The sequence below is a fragment of the Chaetodon trifascialis genome, chromosome 15, assembly GCF_039877785.1.
Source record: "Chaetodon trifascialis isolate fChaTrf1 chromosome 15, fChaTrf1.hap1, whole genome shotgun sequence".
Taxonomy (NCBI): Eukaryota; Metazoa; Chordata; class Actinopteri; order Chaetodontiformes; family Chaetodontidae; genus Chaetodon; species Chaetodon trifascialis.
Window position 1 is genome coordinate 12,865,333 of NC_092070.1, and position 20,080 is coordinate 12,885,412.

General features: G+C 42.4%; 1 protein-coding gene across 1 annotated transcript in view; it reads left to right on the forward strand.

The window, feature by feature from the left end:
• cacna1ia (calcium voltage-gated channel subunit alpha1 Ia) overlaps nucleotides 1–20,080 on the forward strand; it is a 148,005-nt gene that overhangs the window by 31,745 nt on the left and 96,180 nt on the right. Inside the window, exon 2 of the mRNA XM_070980381.1 lies at nucleotides 9,343–9,607. Within this exon, the coding sequence (XP_070836482.1) occupies nucleotides 9,360–9,607 (248 nt within the window). The 5' untranslated portion in view covers nucleotides 9,343–9,359. The remainder of the gene's footprint in view (nucleotides 1–9,342; nucleotides 9,608–20,080) is intronic.

Sequence of the window (20,080 nt, forward strand, 5' to 3'; positions counted from 1 at the left end):
TCTAGCCTCTGTTCTCTGTGCAGTGAGCCGTGATCCAATTTGTAGCTCCTGGTCTCCACTCGCTTCTCTTCAGCTCATTTCCCAGTCTGCCACCCAGTGAATTCGTGCTGATCTTCAGTGTGACCCAAACTCTAAAAGCTGTTAGCATGATGGTAATGCTAAAGATTTTATGCCACTACACAGTGCAAAGCATTGTATTAGCATTAGCAATAGCATGTCACGGTGTTGATAAGGATTCAGGAAGAGTTCACTCGTGCTGACATCCATACAAACGGTACATGCTGGAGGATAGTGTTGGCTGCTCGGCAAAAGCTAATGCTGTTAAAACAGATTAGGCTGATGGGGCCACTGCTTTAGTGTAATTGACTGGCAGCCACTCTCTAAAGATGATTTCTGACACAGAGCTCAATATCATGTTCATCGTGGAGAGAGAGTGACTGAGAGAGAATTTAAGTGAAAGAGGTAGAGCAGGAGAAGAAATGCAGGGACAAGTGGAGAGAAAATGAGAGCAAGGGGAAGGGGCAGGAGAGGCGATAAGAAGATGAGATAAAGAAGAGGGAGGGGAGGCAGATTAAGAAAGTTAAATGGAAACTGGGAATTTAAAATTCCAAAAGGGAAGATGCAAGATTAAAGAACAATCAAGTCTTTCAACCATTCTTCGCATCAAAATGTTGTCAAGACCAAAAACTCTATATTCTGACAAAGAGCTGTCATTTCCATTCCAAACTTTTAAGAAAGTCAACTTGCTTTTGACTGAAGGGATGTTTACGCAGTGTTGACACATGAAAGCACGAGGGCACGGGCAATGTATTCTAACTGTATGAAGAGATCAAGACTTCAACTCTTTCTCTTGCTAAATGTTTGACTTGAGATTTTATGTGAAGTGGAGTCATTTGGTGATGTTGGTCATGAGCTCAAAACGGCTGATCGCTGCATTGAGTCTGGTGCACAGCATCCAACCTTTAGTCATTTGATTCAGTGTCAGTATAAAAATATGGCTTGAAACATCTTAATTCAACAGCTTGGTGGTGGTAATAGAGGTTTATTATATTTCATATATTCATATATTAGAATTACATCTGTTGAATTCAAAAATGTGATAAGCTATGATTTCAGTGTGGACCGATGATGTGTTATTTTCACAGAGCATATGTCTGTTAGGGGTAAATCTGCCCACTCGGCTGATCTGTGATCCATAACAAATGCCTGGGCCAATCTGGCTATTCTGCCGAGTCAGGATAATACTGCTGGAAGCAGGAGATGGGACTGACACCCATATGTCACCTACCAAATGAAATACCATTAAGTGTCCTCTGGCTGTGGCTGCAGGTTAACAGCCCATCTCACTGCAGTGGTTGTGGATATTTTCCACCCATTTCAGGGTGGAAATTTAAACTACCAAGCACAGAAGGCTGAATTTGACAAATGAAAAACATGCCAGACAGTAATGTGGTTACTTGGTTCACTAACCTGTGTAGAACTGGTGCACACCTCTGTAGTAAAATCCATTATTAAAAGCAAGTTTAATACCTAATTTAGACCTAATTCTTGGAGCATAATGTTTGGTACAGCAGGGCATGGATCACTTGTTTTATCTTGTTATATAAAGCAAAGTGACGTTCGCACTGCTCAGTTCAGAGTGACCTTTCCCAGAAGTTTCCTTCATCTTTCTTCCCCCACGAGCCGCTGAAGATTCTGGAGGGCTCAGCTTCGCTCGTTCAAGTCTGCAGATTTCAGACAAAATCCAGTGCAGCTCCATAAAATATTAAAAACTTTCTTTAAACATGCTTTTTTCAATAGTTCAGTCTCATTTGTTGCTCAAATTCACCAGCAAATTGAATGCTAGCTCCGACGTCTGTGCTGCGGATGCCGCCTGTCACACTCAGACTGGAGCCAAAATCGGACAAACCACAAAGCTTTTAAATGACTGAAGCCCATGCATGCTGCCCTCTGACAGCCTGTCACAGATAGAGTCGATGCGGCATGTTCTCCGCCTCGTTTACTTTCTCAGGAGAAATATTCTAGGTGCCCTGCGCCAGCAACAATGGCTGAGCCAGACAGTTACACTGATTTAGTTTTGCTTTTTTTTTTTTTTTTCCCTTCCTCTTTAGATCTCTTCAGGGTTATTCTAAGTAAAGCACACAGGTCATTATCGTGAAGTGTTGTGAAGCCAGGCTGTAATGTAGAGGAAGTGACACAACTGAAAAGAAAACAATGATACAGAATAAATAATGAACAATAAACTTCAACTGCAAGGCGGAGTTTATTTTGAGCTGTCCTCTACAGTTTATCAAAACCCATTTAGAACGTGCAATAAAAGTGTTTCATCGTGCTGGAAAGTCCATTTATGCTGACATATTTAAATATTTCAATGGCACTAAACTAGACATATTAAGGTTTATTTGCCAAGGTAAAGTTGCAGAGTGGGAATTGTGTTCTTCTCCATCGTGCGAGAGTCCCATTTATCACATTTTCGAAATAGCGCTGTCAAAAAGCCAGTCGTCTTATTCAGAGTTGGCTGCCCCGTCAGTGCCTGGTTTATAAACACATTACACCCTCTCATTGAATGTATTGATAGTCTCAGTAACAAAGTAATGTGTTGTTTTGATCACTCAGCGTTAGGTGTCAAAACTGGTTTGTCTCAGGTCAGCGGATGAAGCATTGCCTGACATAGCTGACGCGACAGGGAGTGTGTGTGTCTGTCGTTAGGGGGTGTGTGTGTGTGTGTCGTGTTTGTGCATGGGGTGTGTAGCCTAAGTTGTGTTCTCAAGGGATCCTTGCCTGATGTGAGTCTAATAGCATTAGCCACTGTCTGGATGGTGCAATGGTGCATTATGTTTCTTCTGACACACACGCACACACATACACCCACACCTGGGACAGTACCAACCATCAGGGATCTGCCCAGTGTTTTTCTCACATGCCCAATGTTCTTGCTCATTATTCATCCCAATCACACACAACTGCGCGCGCACACGTGCGAGTGTTCCTGAGTGATAATATTGTGTTTCCGTCACTGTGTTTTGACACCGTGAGAGAGGGAATTTAAGAAACGTTAAGACCTGGTGCTGTGTTAAGTTGGTGTGACAGTCAGATCCCTGGCTGTCTGCGAGTGCTGTGCTGGGCTCAGCATTGTCCCAAATCACCTGACACACAGATGCACACACACGCACAGACAGACAGACAGACAGACATGCATTCGTACCGTACACATCATGCACACTTCCATCCCGGCTGTATCTTCGCTGAAGAAAAAGAAAGAAAACTCATCTTCTCCTTCAACTTTCCGCACCAATCTTTCTAACTTCTGAAGCTCATAATGCAGCATTACAGGGAGACACGTTTAATAACATTTTTCCTGGAGAAACTGAGGATTATGTACTGCAATATGTCAAATAAGTAGGCCTATCACTTCTTTCCCTGATGTCCCAGTTTTTCTAGCTGTAAACTTGGGCTGCCTTCTGAAGATGATCCCAATTAGGGAAGTTTTTGGTGGCAAATTCAATATGAACTTGTAATCGCTGCCTTAGCCAGATCCTCTTCCTCCTGTCTGTCTTCTGAGGCATATGATCCTGTGAGTTAATCGCTATGTTTTGCTTTTGTGCTTTCAATGTTTGCATGTATGTTGATTAAAACATTGCGATGCTGCTGTCTTGACCAGGAATGTCAATGGAGCCACGCAGCCTTTTTCACTGCAGATATTGTGATGTGTCATAGCAGAAAAGACGCAAGTGTTGCTTCTTTCAACTTATCTGTACTTGTCCCATAAATGAGATGTATGTGCACGCTGGGGGTCCAGCAGAAAACAAAACAGAATCAACAGGACATTTTGTTTCTTGACTGCACAAATCACAAAAGTAATAAAAAATGTCCAATGTGTGTCCAAGTGGGTGACCTCCCTTTACGCTCAGGGTGCAGAATAAGCGATTGGCATCCAGCAGTCTGGTCAGATTTCATATGGTGCCAAGTACTGGAAGGTGGTGGGTAGTTTTGCACAGACCCTGCTGAAGAAGAAATCCCAGTTTAAGGGTAAGACAGCCCACATTTGTACAGAGTGTTTATGGCAGATAAATAAATTGTGCAATCATTTGTGATCAGTGCTTTGGTGATCAGTTTGAAGTGTGTGACCTGGTTCCAGCTGATGAAGGTGCCAGACTGATCTGATAACTGCGGCTTGAAAATGCATTGCTTAGCTTTAAAGGGAAAAGGGGGAAAGTCTATTTTCATGATCCTGTGTGTGATAAATAATGCTTATTAAATCCTGTCTATTGTTAAGAATATTTTGAGGAAGCTGCAGGATTTTCATACGTGCCTGTATTACAGATGTGATATCCAGAATGATGGAGGTTCTGTGCTTTTAATCTATGCAGCAGGTAAACAGCAGAAAATTCCTAAATGCTAACATTATCTTATTTATGCTAACGTTGGGGACTTCTGTGTTTTTGCTGTAGTCTAATAGCCAGGCGTTTCATTCAAGGGTATGAGTCACGAGCTAGGAAGACCAAACAGATATGGATCAAAGTGTGGCATGTGGTTAAAAAAAGAGTGCCACATCCACATCGTTACCCATTTAGAACAACTTTAACTGGTTTCCAGCAAGCTGCTTTATTTCTAAATACTGAACATGTTCACATCATGATATCGTCGCAAAGGGGCTTTTGGCCTACCTGCTGCTCGTGCATCCTCGCTTGTAAACAGGAAGCCCGTCTATAGGAGGCCCATACAGAGTGTCAGTGAGCTGGCACGCACACTGAAAGGACCCTGAAGTAGCAAAATGGAATTCAGCCATTGTTTGTTTTGTTATTCAGTCCTGTGCTTTAGCTGCTGCCACATGTCATATATCCTCTGTGCAAAAGGTACTGTGCTCATATGACAGTAACAATATATGCACATTCATTCCGCCTGCTCAGCCAGTGACATTATAAATACAGCTAGGTGAAACAACATCATGGATGCACTACAATAGAACATACAGTGATGCACAAAGGGCTGAGTTAGGCTTTACCACACATGTAACATCCCTATTTGTGTGGAACACTTGTAATGTACTTTACATTACAAGTGTTATTGAGGCTACACTGAACGTGCATAGCTCACAGGCATTCATAACTGATTTTAGAGCAGTGGAAGCTCACGTCATTTCTTGTCTTAAGTCTCCAATTCCTTATTTTGAGCCTTCACTTTTGAGCTGTTTCAGTGACTCACTGAGAATTTTAGTCATGTGTCCCTTAGGTATTATACATCCCATTTTTGAGCTCAGTGTAAACACCCAGCAAGGACTGAAGATACAGCTTTTCACTGCTTTTTTTATATTCAAATTGGCAGTGTGAAATGACTGAAATGAAGAATGTGTTGCCAAAACCCCTCATGGATCCACAGTATGTTTTCGCTGTTGTTTTCCATCCAGTCTCTTCCTGTGTCTGTCTCAGACTGTCGCAGTGAGTGTGTGTGGGAGGGGGAAAGCAAGTTTTTCCATGGCTCATCGCAGCCTTTAGCTCATAGTGCAGCTAAATGGGTGACTGTATATCCGCTACCCCAATTAAGGGTGATAATGTGTGAGAGTGTGTATGTAGAGAAAGTGAGAATTTGTCTGTTTGTGTGTGTATCAGTGCTAACACAGCACCGAGGGCCTCATGCACAGTCTCTCTCTCTCTCTCTCTCTCTCTCTCTCTCTCTCTCTGTTGGTTTTCCTGTGTCACACACATACATCCGTCAATCGTCATCATTATACCCGATAAACACATTGAGAGGAAGCTTTCCCAGCATGCATGAACACTGTGAAAGGACAGTTGGAGTAAAGGTGCAGCCGTATTATGGTGCAGAAAAGTTAGATGAAATAAATTCAACATCCATCCATTTTCTATGCCGCTTATCCCTTTCGGGGTCGTGGGGGGGCCGGAGCCTATCTCGGCTGTCAATGGGCGAGAGGCGGGGTACACCCTGGACCGGTCGCCAGCCGATCGCAGGGCACATACACACAACCATTCACACTCACACTCACACCTAGGGACAATTTAGAGTCATCAATTGACCTAATGAGCATGTTTTTGGTCTGTGGGAGGAATCCGGAGTGCCCGGAGAGAACCCACGCATGCACGGGAAGAACATGCAAACTTCACACAGAAAGGCCTGACCCAGGAATCGAACCGGCGACCTTCTTGCTGTGAGGCACGTGCACTACCTGCTGCGCCACCGTGCAGCATAAATTCAACACTCAAACAAATTTGCGAATATGCCATTTTTTTTTTCACTCTTTACCACAAACACACACGTATATCCACGCACACTCCTTCCAACCATTTCTGCAAAGCTGTCTCCTGCTTAATTGTAGTCGCCGGTAATAGCTGCAGGGTCTCTCTAAGAAGCTTTGTCATGGGAAATAAAACACAGCAGAGTAAGAATAAACTTCCTGCCTCCACAGGAAGCAACTGTTGCCATGGTAAAGCTAATTTAAAAGGCCAGTTTTGGAGAAGCAAAACAATAGCCTGGTTTTTGTACTGGGATCATAAATGGATACACAGGCATATTAACGGATGATTATTCGGCAGAGAGAGAGCATCAACATGTCAGTTTTGTCACTGAGCGTGACTTTCCCCTCTCTAATGTTTTTGATATCTCCACCTGCTTTTAACATCTCGTCAGGGGATTATCTTTGGGAGCTGTGAGAAATACCGGCTACTCATCTCTGTCCTATTTTCATAGCTTGTAATGAATAGCCTTTAATATCATTATCTTATAAAAACAAAGTCTGCTCTCCCACTGCCAATTAATCCCACTGTAGGATTTAGTGTGAACAAACACATTTACTTATGCACACACACAAAGGGATCCACACCTACGCATGCATGTTTGTACTTATCTGTTTGTGTTCGTAGCACAGACGGCCATACGCAAATATCATATGAGTGGTAGTAAATATGAACGTTCACACATGATCATGCAGCTTAAAATATTCATGCAGCTTTCTTAGACATCCTCCTAATCTTATTTCTGTGCATTAGTGCAAGCAAGTACTGTCAAACAATAATATCTTATCCGTGACTCTCTCTCTCTCTCTCTCTCTCTCTCTCTCTCTCTCTCTCTCTCTCTCTCTGTGTGTGTATATGTGTGTTTGTGTGTGTGTGTGTGTGTGTGTGTGTGTGTGTGCAAAATTCTGCATACCATATGTCCAGCTATGCACATGTCCTGCCTTTGCTTGGCTCCTTGCCTCTTGTTGGCTGCCTCCTTTGGCTGCCAGTTAAGAGCAAGAGGACCAACAGACCAATATGTTATGATGCATTCACTTAGGCTCCGGCTGCTAATGGTTGACTCGCTAGCTGGCACACCGGGTGGATGCACGTGAGGGCTGGCTGAGCCAAAAGAACAAAAGTTTCTGTCATTCTGTCTTTCTTTGCTCCTTTTTCCCCTCTTAAATTATTTCTCTGTTTGCATTAAAATCCTTAAAGCAACATGTGGACTTCCCTGCCAACAATAACTCGTGCCAGTATCTGGCTTTTTTGTGTGTGTTTTGTTTGTTTTGTACATGAGCTGGAGCACTGAAAGCCAAATGAAATGCAACATTGTGTTCTCTGTTGTAAGCATTTGATGTAAAGGTGTGTGTAAAATTGCACACTGGATCAAGCAAACTCACTTTTTTGTGAACTAGAACTGAAAGCAAACACTCAACTATTCAGATATCAGTTTGTTTCGTAGGTATTTGGTTTTCAATTCAGGGTTGTTTTTTTTTAATTCAATTCAATCAATTCAAAGCCTTTATGATGATCATTTAAGTACTGTAAGTCTACAATTTATCCATGATAAGAGTTTCTGGTGTTTGGTAATTACCATTTTTTCACAGGAAAATCTGTTGAAGTCTAAAATATTTAAATCTCTGCAGTCATAATGTAGAATGAAAAGAAAATTCTCCAGTTAGATATGAAAATATTCTGACTCTACCAGCTGTTTTACCCCATTTCTCTGATTCCCACTCCCATTTTTCACATCAAACTTTGTGAATTAAGCGGTTATTTTGAGCAAACTTGGCTGATTCTGGTGATTCAGTGAAAACATTCGCAAAACATAGTTTGTGTGACTTTTTGTTTCTGTTGAGTTTTCAATAAACTGTTTCACGATGATAAAAGTCCTGTTTCTGATGGCTTTGGTGAGAGCAATGTACTCTTTATCAAAAAGGTCTGTCTCCGTGGGGATCCTTTCCATAACGCAGTCAGACACTTAAAATAACATCCTGAGCCTGTCAGTGGCAGAAACAAGCACTTTTAGTGGATGTGCATTGAAAGCGTGCAAACACCTGAAGGGATTACACTGCAGCCCATTTTGTGGCTGCTGGCTGCAGCGCTCTCAGTCAATACTGGACCAATTTCAAAAATTGTTGTCCCCATTAGTTACTTAGAGACAAAAACATGGGAAAATAGGGTCCATAGATAATATTTGACAGAATTTCTCCCATTTGTCCATAACATTGAAATCTTCCAGGACACATGGACGGGCAGTATTTTTTTTTTGGGAACAGAAACCCTGATGCATAAAAGCAAACCTTTAGGAATATATATTTTTATTCAATACAAATAACAGTCCAAACAATAATGCTATAGAATAACAGAATCTTTAAAAATCAACGCCTGGCTGAAAATGAAACGTCTTCTTGAGTCATGCTCAGAAGCTTTGAATATTCGCTGTTGATTACTACTGAAGTTCCAGGGCCCAAAAAATGTTATTCACAACAGCTGCATTGTGCACGTTTGTCTGTGTGCGTGCTTACGTGTCTTGTATTCACAGATAAAAGTGAATCCATTCATGAGCTAAGTGGTAGGAGATGGAAAGCCATTTCCTCTCCCACAACACTGTGATGGGACTAAATGAATCGTCAATGAATGTGCAATGACTGTTGACATTGATTTATTCTCTGCTGTAGTACCCCTCTGTGTTTGCTTGATTCTAAGAGGTGATTGTTATCAGTAAGCAGTGCGTTCTGTTACGCAGACAAGTGAGTTTACGATAAGAGCGTTTGATTTCATGGGGCAAAGAGACAGCAAGAGACTAATGGGCCTTCGGGGCTGGAAAACAACAAGCTTTAAATATCTGTGAGCGGTGAGCTGATGTTATGACATGGAGGACATTTTATGGTCTATGGGAGCGAGTGCAAAGCCAACAGACTGCTTGTCCAATCAAACTTTCATGAAATAAACACATTAAATTAATATTTATTTACTGCAGTGCAAATAGTGCATGCTAATTAAATCAAAGCATTTAATCTACAGTCTCTTAAAGATCCGTAATGCGTCAAACAATGTGATAATCATTTCATTCCCTCTAATCCCAGTGTCAACTCACATTGTCTTGCAGACTGCGGCTGGGTTGCCATGACGAGCGAGGAGTGTCCTGTGCCGCTGGGGAGCATCTCCTCAGCAGGGCCAGGGCAGAGTGAGGAGTACGGTTCGGCGCACGCTGATGACATCATTGAGGAAGTGGGTCCAGGGGATGATGACAGTATCGGCAGTGACCTAAGCACCCTTGTGGTGCCCTTCCCAGACCTGGCGCCTGTGGTCTTCTTCTGCCTTAAGCAGACCACCTGTCCTCGCAACTGGTGCATCCGTATGGTCTCCAGCCCATATCCTTTCATTCACCGGTGAAAGTGGCCCCTTTAACCTTTAAGATAACCTTTAGTTTATCACTGAACCTTCATCATTTTAACCTGACTGTCGGCATATCACCTCCAAGTGTATGTTCGGTTTCAAAGACGAAGCTGTCCTCATGAAATGCACTTTGTATGGTATCTGTTTAAAACATCTGCTCTCACCGTTTTAACCTTGTCTGTTCATTGGCACACCTTTCATGCGGCATTTAGTCCCTCTCACTCCTCCACCCTTTCATCTCCTCATCCAACACTGGTGCTTCCCTCCTCCCTTCTCTATCCAGTCCCTCTTTTTTTAGAGCCTTTTTTTCTGCTTATGCGTCACCCACGTTTGCAGTCACAATTTATCTTTTTGGTGATTTTTTTTTTCTGTCTTTTGTCTGTTTTGTGTTCTTTTGATACATTTTCATCCATCTTGACTCTGACCATCCTCCCATCCACCCTCACTCCTTTATCTTGTGGATTTGTTGGCCCAGCACAGCAGACATCCCAGAATCTCCTCAAAGTAAGTGTGTTTGACATCCTTATACAACCCCAACTGCAGTAATCAGCATTGCACTGCTTGAACAATGGAATGTGTACATTGGATGTGTGCGCTTGTGTGTGCTTGTGTGTGCTTGCATGTGTGTGTGTCTGTGTGTGGTTTTACTTTACAGCCAAAACAAGCAACTGTCTGTTTGCTGACTACACTGACAGTGACAGTGGGACTAAGGATGATCCTTTCACATTAGGGACAGACAAGACCACAGTGGGCCGGCTGCCGCACTGCTGCAGGAATGAGTTTTTTGTGCGTGCGTGTGTACGTGCATATGTGTGCATATGTGTGTGTGTGGCCTTGTATTACTCATGTTGTGGGGACATAAATCTGTTTACACAGTCACACTGTCTTCAAAAGGGATGGAAATCTAACATGCATGAAAGTGTGTGTGTGACACTCTGAACATTTATCCCCAGCAATCAGTATCACTGTAAGTGCTATTGGCATTGAGAAATCTAAATTTAGGCCAACTATATTGATATTTAAGGTAACTATATTTTGACTGTACATCTTTATATTGAGGCCATTTGCTACATGTCGCTTCAAAGTCAGCGTAATATTGCTATTGTCACTGATATCCTTGATTTGAGGTGTCCAGGAGCAATAAACAGTCCATTGAAGTGGCTTATCGGCCAGTTCAGAATTTCATTGGCTATTTGAAATGTCTGAATTGGCTGTGATTGGCTCAGTCTTTCCACGAAAAAAGAGAAGGAGGCCGTTCTGTTCAATTCTTCTGTTGGTTGCTATCATGTGGCAGATCGTGATTGGTCAAATGAGGTGTCAACTGGAGAAATTAGAGTGGCTGTGTGTCTATGTTTCCGAAAGTTGTAACAGAGAAAACACAGAAGACAAGTGCAAGACGAACACATTGCCTGCTAATTTATAATGAGAAAACATCTTTCTGTGGACTATTATCTTGTTATGGACCAAATCTTTTACTGCAGTGGATCGTCTGTCCCTACCAGGACATTTTTGTCGGAGTGTTTTTGATCTGTGGATCACTGAGAGACATAATCGGAGAGATGCCTCAATGCCTCCTGTTGTGATTGTATATTGAAGTGGTTTGCATCAATTGATTCATGTGAATCTTAGCTTTCTAATGGCATATAATAATAGTATAAATGTGAATGTAGTATTTGTGTCAATAGACGGGAAGACAAACAACAAGAAATGTTCCTATGACTCATGGGCGGGGGCTAGTTAGCTGACAGCTGGCTAACATGTTGGCAGCCGCATTAGGTTTAAGCTTTAACGCCTTTAATGATTACTTATATCAGGAGCCAGCTAAGACAGACAAGAATTTCCAGAGTTTATGGAAGTCTTGATGAGGAGGGAGCACCACAAAGATGAACTGATGATTTGACAAACAGTTAGTGGAGAGGTGGATTATGTGCTGTGGAGGCAGGTGAGTCTTGATTGAATGATTGAGTGATTGTGTGCAGCTGGGCTCAGGGAGAAGAGACCGAGCCCGGCCTGTCAGCCACGCCCCTGCAGGGAGACACAGGTACTACGTTTACATGCAGTCAAGTAACCCTTTCATAACCGGAAAAAACAGCAATAACCCAGTTGCGCGCAGCCATGTAAACACCAATAACCTTTTAGAAAAACCCGAATATGACCCCTGGGTTACTCCTTTTCTAACCCGAATATTTGGTCATATATACGCCTATCGGAATATCCCCATTGAACAGAACATTAATTTGTGTTCTACGCATGGTCTATTCGCAAGGAATCTTGGTCTTTTGAGTGCAGGTAGCATGGATATGGATGGCACAGCTCCAGCTCCATTTCCTATTTCTTCACGTTCTCGCCCTCCATGAATGAAGAAAGTGAGACAGAATAGTGTCAAGTACTGGTGGTGGGTCAGCACCAGCACCAAAGCGCAAACGAAGGCGACTGCTACCGGCCCCGGGCTGTTGTTGTTGTTGTTTTTGGATACAGGAAGAAGAAGCTGAAATGACGCGCATTGTGTCATGACGTTCTCCGTGCGTCGACATGTTGTCCGTTGTCGTGTTTTGATCGGGATATCCCGACTATTACCCCTGTTTGCTCACGCATGTAAACAGGTTATTCCAAATGTTTCAGAAATCGGAATATTGACCATAACCCGAATATTGACTGCATGTAAACGTAGTCACTGACACCAGACAGACACAGGAGAGACAGACAGGAGACAGAGGGACAGGGGAAACACAAGAGACAAAGGGGAAAAAGGAGGGGAACTGCGGATCATCACACAAAGTGTGTGGCACCAAGCAGACGTTTTCTCCGAATGAGTTCAGCTTCTTAAAGATGGCAGGGTTTATCTCCCTCCTGATAACTGCAGGAATTGTTTATGAATAGACTTCGGCAGTGATTAGAACTTTTATGTAATTAAACTAATCACAGAAGACTTCGGCTTTTTACCACTCCTTATACTGCAATAACTACCTCAATACAAGTAGTGAGGATTTAGGATTTCTTTAAAATGAAATGCTAAATGTATGCGTTCACAGACATTCACATTTTCACTTGGCCTGCAAAATGCTTTTTTCCTGTTAATGTAAACAATGTCACTCATCACTTTGGTTTAGTTCAATTTTTCTTAGCTTGTAATGTCTGTCTTAGGTGAGGGTTATGAACTGGTCAAGGTCTTAAACACCAAATAGTAGACCAAGACAGCTTCCAGTGAAACATGAAAAGAAATGAGAGGGAATGATTGATGAAGGTCAGGTAGAGGCTGTGAAATTAATCGATTTTGAGCAAAAATACTGAAACAGAGACAGATTTTTTTGGTTGAAAACTAGTGAAGTATTGTGGCAAAAGCCCATGAAATGTCATGTAAATTAGGAGTTGTGCTTATACTGGAGTGAGGAGAGACTGTATAACAAATGGGTGGCCAGAAAATCCACATGACAGACGTAGAGTGTAGACAGTCTGATGGACAAAACTGGACAGCAAGACCTTCTGTTTGCCTTTCAGACTCCATCTCTGATGTTTGGAGGAAAAAAGGGTTTCACAAGGATTTCACAATGCTTTCGAATGGCTCAGCTCCACTACTATCAGCTGGCCCCCACGCCACAGGCTACAAACATGCCGCCGCATACACGCACACGCTGCGCACACACACTCCAAATCTTATTTCACATCGCCTGAGATTCTGTTGCAGCTCACTGGGTGCTGGACACCCGCGGTGGCAGAAAGTGTCACACAGAGAGACCCACCTGTGTGTGTGTGTGTGTGTGTGTGTGTGTGTGTGTGTGTGTGTGTGTGTGTGTGTGTGTGTGTGTGTGTGTGTGTGTGTGTGTGTGTGCATGTGTGTTTGTGAGAGAGAAAAGGTGTAAGAAAAAAATAAGTGTGTGAGAAAGGTGAAAAAGATTTTGTGTGTGTGAGATGGTTTTGAACTAGGTAGTTGAGGTGATTTTCCTGTCATGGAATCAGCTTGAGAGCAACAAAAGCACACACACACACACAGACACACACACACTTTGGTCATGATGCTAGTTAGTTAAGTGTTAAGTTTGCCTACTGTGACTGCGTTAGTTCAGACAGTTTTGAAGCTAGCAGAAGGTGTGTGTGTGTGCCCTTGAGTGTGTGTGCCCTTGTGTGTGTGTGTGTGTGCCCTTGTGTGTGTGTGTGGGATGGCAATATATTCACAAGCTCTGTGCCTTTACTTGTGGAGGGCCAGGAAGATGTGTGTTTGCATCTGCTTTGTGTGTGTGGGGGACTTAAACTTGGTGTCTGATGTTTGGTGCACAGGAGCAACGATTTGTACCCGTTTGTGAGTGTGTGTGTGTGTATTGATCGCACTGAAGTAGACAGTGCGGTGTATATATAGATATGTTGGATAGCTAATGTACTGTCCAAAAATGAGTACAGTACATTTTTGGAAACTCTGATGATGAAACAGCATGCTGCCATACCACAGCGATGCGACGACAAGCTAAGCCTCATTTCACCGTCATCAAATTGTGTTCTGCTTGTGCTCAGCGCAGTGCGTCTAAAGCGAATTTTGTCTAGGTGTGTGTGTGGGGCAGAAAGTGGTTGTTTCACCGTCTCTTTGCAGATCAATAAACCTGTTCACCACACAGAGGCATGTGAGAGGCATTCAGTGACACACACACACACACACACACACACACACACACACACACACACACACACACACACACGATGCTCTCCCACGCTTGCCTGCAGCAGAGCACCTGGAGCACCTCTCTATATTGCACCCCGCATGCTTCTTCTCCTCTCCCTATTGTTCTTGCTCTGCAGAGTGCACACTCACACTCTATATGTACCATACAACATAGATAAACCCGAATCCTTCCTTCTCATTGTTCTCAAACCCATTTTAATAACCTCGCCTCCGTTTCCATTTTTCAAGTATGTAGATACCGATCTCTGATATGAAGTTTATTTGATTTCATGACCATCCTCTTACAACTAAGTTCAGTTAATTGCTGTTTCCCTTCTTTGTATATTAATCATTTTCTTCCTCCGTTTCACTGATTTCCCTCCTCCTCTCCCTCCCTTACACCCTCCGCTTTGCTTCCCCGCTCACTTTTTGTTATAGTCAGATAAATCTTTGTTGACTTACACGTGTACCTAACTACTACAGTATGTGTGCCCCACAGTCATGCCAGGCACTTCTCAAGTGTTAAATCTGCCCTTCAGGGTCATTTTCTTGTTTCCTATCTGTATATTTATTTGGACATTTTCTCTCAATTTAAATTGAAGGTCTGCTCTCTGCTCTGCGCCGCTTTATACTGACTTACAGAGATGCTGTAGCAGCTGTTATTGCACACTTGTCAAGACTGATCAGATGTGCATGCCAGCACAGTCCCACTCACCTTTGATGGATCCATTATAGGGCACTGAAGGGCACACATTTGTCTTCTCCTGTATTCTGGTACATGTATACACCCATATGCACACATTGACACACTGGTGGAAAGTGCATTTAGCCAAGCGCCATACATGAGTACAATTTTGAGGTACTTGAGGAATTTCATTTTATGCTACTTTAAGCTGAGGACGATTTTACAGGTGAATAGCAGTCCAGGCTTTCATACGGTCAAATGGAAAAACTGTAATTCTGCGTGCACAGATTGCAGCCCGTCTGTTGCATTGTGTCTGGTGGAGATTATCTTTCATCAGTGCTTTATTCTACAGATCAAGATGAGAACATGTCAGGTCACTCACACTTCATTATGCCTCAGGTACCACAGTTAAGTACATTCAGTGAAACCTGACCTGTCAGCAGTCACTTGTGCTAGAAGCAGTTTTTCATCTAATTATTAAGTGTCACATTCAGGATTGCTTGAAAGTACAATCTCGTCTGTGGAGGTTTATGTGACGTCCATGTTGGCCTGCAGCTTTGGATTTTTTTTTTTGTTTTGTCTTGTCATATGTGCATATGAAAGATCTCTTCTTTTGAAATTGTTTCCACTGCATTGTGGTCTGTTGAACGTTGTGTTTTGTTCAGGACTTCCTCTGCTGTTGTGCTTTTTCTGCACTGCCTGCACACAGACTCCTAAACTGTAGTTCTAATTGGAAAGTGCACACATGTATAGAGGCATTTTTAAGCTGCATTTTCAAAGTGGAAACGCAGGGTAATTACTTGCAGTGTACAGCATTTCAGGAGGGAAATGTGCTGGCATGTGTATATGAGTTGTTTAGATGAACAGCATTGACTGATGTATGGCTCTGGGCGCCATCCTTTGTCTTTCCCCCATCTAAACATCATTACAGTTGCATGCATTCACTACATTTTCTGACTCCTTCTTCTCCATTTCTTTTTTCTGCCGCTGAAATTAGCTTTGTCTTGCCACTCTCACATGTTTCGCACCTCTCTCTTCAACCCCTCCACCTCCACCTTTTGTCAATTATGTGCTCTTGGTTTCTCCTCCTTTCCCCCCCCCCTCCTTTTTCCACTGAAGAGCTTGATGCCAGTATCTATCCTTCTCTTCACATTATCTCACCATCTCCCCTTCTTCTCTGATTGGCTCTGGTGGTGTTCAAGCAGAGTGACCGGCCTCAGTGGCCCATGATCCTCTCTGGCCCTGACAGCTTGTTATCTCCATGGTGACGGATGGCTGAGGCGTTGCTGTGCCTTGCTCTTAACTACTGCTGAGGATAGAGCGCACACCTGGGACACTTCACCTACTCTCTCTCGCCTTCTCACTCTCTCTTTCTGTGGTTTTCTCCTTATTTCTCTCAACTTTTGCTTTGTGTCTTTCTGCCTTCTGTGGATCTGTTTGGAAAAGTTGCTGTGGGGCTACATGGTAGATTGATGTCTTTTCTTTTGTAATGACACTTTGCTGTGAGGTGTGCCACTTGATGGATGCCGCGTGTGTGTACATGTTGAATGGTTGTTCCACTTGTTTTGACAGAAATTTAATTAAAGAACATCAAAAGTCTGTCTTTAATTTGCAGCGACACTGTCTTTCCCTTATCCCATGCTTGTTCTGCTGTCTGTTTTCTGTCATTTCTTCTGTTTTTGCTTTCTATTTTGCTCTCACACGTAAATTAAATCACTCCCTCTATGCATCAGCCCCTCCGTCTTTCAGATGTTGCCTCTTCTCAAATTTACATCTATGCCTTCATCTTGTGCCATAATGTGAGTGTTACACTTGTTTTAATGAGACTCTGCCAGTATGAACTGTTGTCCTTTTACCCTGCAGAAGGTCTCCCTTTTATCAGAAGGGCAAACATTAATGAGACAATCCTCTGTTAAGGATAAAGGAAACTTATTAGAATACTAATGCTCGTGCTTTCAAAATAAATTGCTAAATTATTATTTTTTTTTATACTAGTACCAATACTGATTCCAGTGTTTCACACTCTCACATCACACCTCCCCCCCCCCCATCCCTCAGGTCTAGTCCAAACTCCATTAGAGTCTGTACTGTGAGAGAGGAAGACGAGATGAGAGGGGAACAGTGGCGAAGAGATGAAGGGCTTAAAGTGACTCTAATGACTACTGTAGTACCAAGCCTCAGTGCATAGACACTCTGTGTGACCTCTTTCACATGCACTACTCTTTCATAGTAGTTAGATTGCACTGAACATGTGCTTTATACTATGGAGGCTTGAACTTCATAGTTTGTAAATGTTAGAAGATAAAGGGGAATACTAAAACACTATGAGTAATGCTACATTGTGTTACTCATCTCATTTTGTTTACTCCATTCCCCTGTGCTGTAAAGGCCGCTGGAGTTTCACAGAACAAATGCAATCATTTTCCAAGGATGGAAATCGTGCTCTGTGAAAACCGTTCAAGGGAAGCCGGAGTGAAAATTTCCTAACCAGCCTTCCTCAGAAGATTGTTCGCAGAACTAATGTGATGTCATGTGAATTTACCGTAAAACGTAAACTCCGAGTCCACTTCCTCTTCACTGACATGCAGTGTGTTTGTGAACAGTCTCACAACCATCTGCAGCTCTGTGCCCATCGTGGAAATGGTAAACTCTGTCTGTGGCTTTGTTTCGCTTATCCGCTATTCAGATTTGCTTGGAATGCTGTTGATGAAATGTGTTGGTGTGTATGTATCGACCTCTCCAGGTGCCATTAGCCTAAGATGACATCGATGGGTCTTACATCTGTGAATTTTCACTGTAGCAGTGAATCAGGTTGTATGATGATTTACATGTGTTCGATGCTTTTGCCAATGTCTGTCTGTATGTGTACTCTATGTCCACATACTATGTACATGCATTAACCCATGTGTACAAACGTGCCTCAGCGTGTGTGTGCTGTTATCATGATCCACCGCTGTTGGATTAAGGATTATGTAGACACTATTCTTGAGAAGCAGCCATAATTGGGTTATGGATTACTTCAATGTCACATTCTTAGAAGAGAATTACATTCAGATGGCTGACTGACATTATCCACCTACTGCATTGCCATTTTGTTAAGCTATATGCTGTTTTCTATATTGCAGCAATACTTTAGACCGCAGCGCCGGTTTGTCTGAACTCAGTAGCAGCAGGGCAGATTGCTTTTGGATAAACCGCACAGATAAATGTCAAAGGTGCACAAACAGAAAAGCACATGCTCACACACTCAAATATAAGCTGTCACACACATACAAGTGTGCTTTATTTCTCTCTTTTTGTTTTCCGCCTGTCATCATCACATTCTCGCTTCCTTATTTTTTAACTTATAAAAGAATCATGTCTTCCTTTTTATGTCCGCTCAACTCAAATGTATTGCTTTACACAAACTGGGACTCTTGAGAGAATTTAATAAGTCATTTAATGGCTCCATCACCACTAACTGCAGGGTACATTTTATCCAAGTGAGTGCTTTGTAGTTTGCTATTTCTCATCTATTATCCACAAAGTGCTGTATAAATTGTATGAGTCATTCTGCACTGCAGTGAGTCTGTTCTTTGCTTCCGACCTCCCAAAAACTCCCCTGAACAGATTTGAAATTTTCAAATACAGTTTTCCTCAAAAAATATGGGCATATGTTTGAAGAACGTTTCAGTGAACAAAATAAAGCGCCTGAAATGAGGCGATGATGACTGACAAGCTGCCTGTCAAGTTAGAAACAGACCTTTGCGAGTCTTTAGTCAAGAGCTGGACTCTTCAGTGAAAGAAAATTATGTTTAAATAATCATCCATCAATGATGGATGATTTAACTATGTGCTCTTTTTTAACAGCTGTCCAAATGAAACATCTACAGCAAGCCTTGACTTTCAACTGGACATTGTGTAATTGGTTTAAATATATGACCGACAGTCGGATCAGATTTCATGCATGCATGCATGCATACAAGCTATCATCTGATCTAATATATAGTTATGTCCAAACTGTAGTAATTCGGGGTGCAGTCAGAAGGTGCAGAAGCATTGCGATGCCCAAGCTCTTCAGCAGCCAGAGAGCTGGAGCCTGTGCCTGGTTCACTCATTCAGTGGCTGTAATAACCATTTATTTATAGGGCGTGCATTAAAAGATAGAGTGGCTGTAGTTTCACCGTTCTGTTATAGTTGTCATGCTGTAAATACATTATGTTGAGATGTTGAGTGGGTATTGCAGTATTTTGCAGGGGTGGGGTGGGGGTCAAAAGAAATTATTAATGAGGCTTAGGCGGACTTTTTAAAATAAATGAAATCAGATTAAACTGAAACATACAGTAAGATTCAGCCCCCCTCCCCACCCAAACAATTTCACACTGTTCCTAATAAATAGTTAATGAAGTTACCTACAGCTGTGCCACGTGCATAAAAGTACTTATTCTTGATTTGGAGACAGTGGCATCATTGCTGCGTCTGTGTGACGGCTACAGGTATTTAATAATTAACAAAAGACAGATTATTAGGTAAGAAGTGAGCATAAACTCAGCCACGTGAAAGAGGCTGAACATACACTTAGGTTCGTCTTGTAATTTTTGAGGTCTGTCTGCAGCTTGTATGCGTGTGTGTGTGTGTGTGTGCGTGTGTGTGTGTGTGTGTGCGCACAGTGTACAGTATGTACAGAGATGCAGAACAAACTGTGCCGAATGCTGAATCGCAAATACTGAAACCGCACATTCTGGAAAGCTAATGGAAAAATGTTCTGGTTGAAGCGAAACTCAAATTCACTAATTGCAATATGCAAATAAGTGCGGTGGCAAGCCAGTGCTCAGCCTCGAGCAAAAGATCGTTCACATCTGGCAAAAACATGTAATAGGCACTCTGGCTTGTATTTTGCTTCTTTTGCTCCTTCAGAACAGAAGGGCAACTCTCCGTGGCACCGTCCTTGAAACAGAGGGATTGGAACAAAAGCAACAAAAGCTTACATGTTATTAGTTTGAATATGAATTCTGTGGTTATTACTAGAGGCAGCTGTAAAGACAGCTAGAGATAAGCAAAGCAATAATTATTCTACTCCAAATATTCTTGTCTTGCAGGAAGCTATACTGCCAGCAGACAGAATTACTAATA